This window comes from Nematolebias whitei, chromosome 13 (assembly GCF_014905685.2).
Source record: "Nematolebias whitei isolate Nwh7 chromosome 13, NemWhi1, whole genome shotgun sequence".
NCBI lineage: Eukaryota > Metazoa > Chordata > Actinopteri > Cyprinodontiformes > Rivulidae > Nematolebias > Nematolebias whitei.
The window spans coordinates 40,800,826-40,803,571 of record NC_056510.1 but is presented as its reverse complement, the minus strand read 5'-3'; the positions used below and the strand labels follow the sequence as shown (position 1 = coordinate 40,803,571).

Here is a 2,746-nt window from a genome sequence, read left to right as displayed (position 1 = left end):
AAACATGTGAATACATTAGATACTCTAAAATATAGATATTTACAGACACTGTATGTTGCCATGTCCCTTCAGGACCCTCTTTCTGATTTGAGCCTCAAAGCAGCTCTTCAAAACTGCCTTGAGGTTCTTATTTCAAAATGCACGGCTTCATAGCTCTCAGAAACATGTTAGTCTCAACACATGAGCGATCGCCAGCAAGAAGAACAAAACACAACAGCTTGTCTGGAAGGAGAAAAGAATAAAGTACCAAAGTCTAACCAATCAATTTATACTTTTTCCTTTTTAAATTATGGTGCTAGATTCATGAAAACTTAAAGTGTTCAAAAACAAAAGTGCTTTTAATCCATCAAACCACTCACAAGAAAATGTTTCTCTCAAAAATGTTGAATTATTTTTGAAGATTTCACTTGAACAGTGTCAGATTTTAGAAGCTGTTCTTACAGACCTGCACCAGTTACACTGTTCAAACTAGGAGCTCTGGCTCCATGTCTGAAACAGATCCTGTCATGATGGAGGCAGCTGTGGCAGCGATGAGGTCAGCATTATGTGTTGATGTTAAACGACAACATAACAAGTGATGAAGAGGAAGAGGAAGGGGAGGAGCCATGGACCCAGAGCTGAGACAAGGCTGAGTGATTCTGAGGTTTTAAGACAAAATCTATTTTGATTCAGTTATTTCTCTTGTTTCTGTGGCCACATGTGACATCAGCTGGGACTGTCCACACAGAGCATCAGCCATCCTCTCTTTGCCTCAGTGTCCTGCACAAATCACTGTTTTCACGTTTCTCCTCTTTAGACGACGACAAACGTTTGCTGCTCTGTATGAACAGAACGAGCAGTTGTTTACCTCGCAGCAAGAAAACTTCTGCAGGACACCTTCAGATCTGAGTTTGTTACAGCTTGTAAAAGAAGATGCCCGTGTGAACACAGCTGATCGTTTGCAGCATGAACTGGGAGCGACTTCAGGTCGCAGCTTTCAGACAGAGCGTCCTCCAGGAGGACCAGATGGTTCTAATGCATTAATGTTGAAAAGGGCTGTAAATTAAATTAAACTGTTTTCTTGTTCTTATGTTTGAAATCACCGTTTCCCTCAGGTTGTAGTGTTATTCATGTGAAAACATGAAATCGATCACCAGTTCATAGAAGCCACATGTGGCCCTCAGAGCTCTGCAGAGGGTGGATTCAGGCTGAGGAGCATCTTACCTGTGGTACTCCTAGCTTTTTGCAGGCGTCCAGGAAGTTCTCCACATTTCTCCGACACTTGGCCATACTGAGTTTGGGCTGGAAGCATAAGCAACAATGAATTTATAAAAACGATAATTACTGTAGGTTTTTGTTTTGCGTCTTTTGAAGAGTCAAACGTCCTGACCACTGCAGGCGAGGGGACGTGGATGCTGGCCACAGAGCGAGGACGAACGTGGTTGGCAAGATGACAGAGCACGACTCCGTCCATCAGAAACGAACCGAGGTCTTCAGGAAGGACAACTTTGAGCCTGCTCTCTATGATCTGATCAAACAGGCCGACAGAAATATAAAGACAGGAGTTTGACGGGTCACAGCGAGGAACATCTTTGAGATAAGTCTGCTCGAATATGTAACAATGTTATTCATATTCTGATCATTGCAACCAAAGTTATTGAATGTTGCATCATTACACTTGAAAGTTGCTATTTTCTTTTGATACTTTCCTGTTTTAACTTTTTCATCTGACAGAGTATTTAATTAAATATTGGCTTCTGGTTAACGTAAAAACACAAGCAGAAATTAACAGTGTAGTGCAGGGCTATTCAACTGGCGGCTCAGGAGCCAAATTAGGCCCACAGGTGAGCTCAGTTCGGCCCACCAATGGGTTCGTTTTAAAATAAAACTATAGACGTTAAACTGTAAAACAAACTTACTTAATGACAATAACTGCTGGATGTCTGGCCCCTGAGCTCTTGGCTTTCAGTAACTCTGGCCCACTGAGCAATTTACAATATTTTTCAGACTGTAAGGCACACTTAAAATCCTTTAATTTTCTCAAAAATCGACAGTGAGCCCAATAATCCAGTTATGTATTAATTCTGTTTGTGATTACTGACCTCGAACCAATTTTGTGGTACATGGCTCTTACAAATCTGACAAAATGAACTTGTTTCGCTTAATGCACCTTATAGTCTGAAAAATACGGTAATCTGTTATCTGCTGACTGAAGCCTCCAGAAGTTTCTGCTCTCACACTGAGATGGTAGTAGAGTCATCTGAGAGCTGCTCACCTCTCTCAGCTGCTCCATGAGCTCCAGCTCCTCTTTCAGCTGCTCCATCTTACGTCTCATGGTGAACTGAGGATCCACAGACTCCAGACTCTTGTGGCTACGCAGGAACACTGCAGCAGAAACAAGAAAAACAACAACACACTGAAACACGTACAGGAACAGGAAGTTCATGTCAGGGCCAAAGCTACAGATGTCTCTCAGTGGACAGAGCTCTGAGGAGGAGAAAGGTCAAACAGAAATGCTCTGAGGACTAACAGACGCTGATATTAAGTCATTACATTTAGTTCTGATACCTTCAACTCTCTGAAAGAGAAATGAAAACATTAACGACTCCTCAGAAACCCCAACAGACCATTACAAATGTTGATGGGGTCATTTATACTTTTTACATCCAATATTATCCAAGAAAGCTCATCAGAGACTCTACTTCCTCAGACGGCTGAGGCGAGCTGGTCTGGGAAGCTCAGTCCTCACCTCCTTCTACAGGTGTGC

At 42.3% G+C, this 2,746-nt stretch overlaps 1 protein-coding gene across 1 annotated transcript in view; it reads right to left on the bottom strand.

Annotated features, from left to right (window-relative positions):
* Positions 1–504: 504 nt before the first annotated feature.
* The window catches only part of lrch1 (leucine-rich repeats and calponin homology (CH) domain containing 1), a 209,827-nt gene continuing 207,585 nt past the window's right edge, over positions 505–2,746 (bottom strand). The window contains exons 16-19 of the mRNA XM_037686710.1: positions 2,255–2,364; positions 1,370–1,507; positions 1,204–1,281; positions 505–519 (exon numbers count right to left, since the gene is read on the bottom strand). Of these exons, the coding sequence (XP_037542638.1) occupies positions 505–519; positions 1,204–1,281; positions 1,370–1,507; positions 2,255–2,364 (341 nt within the window). The remainder of the gene's footprint in view (positions 520–1,203; positions 1,282–1,369; positions 1,508–2,254; positions 2,365–2,746) is intronic.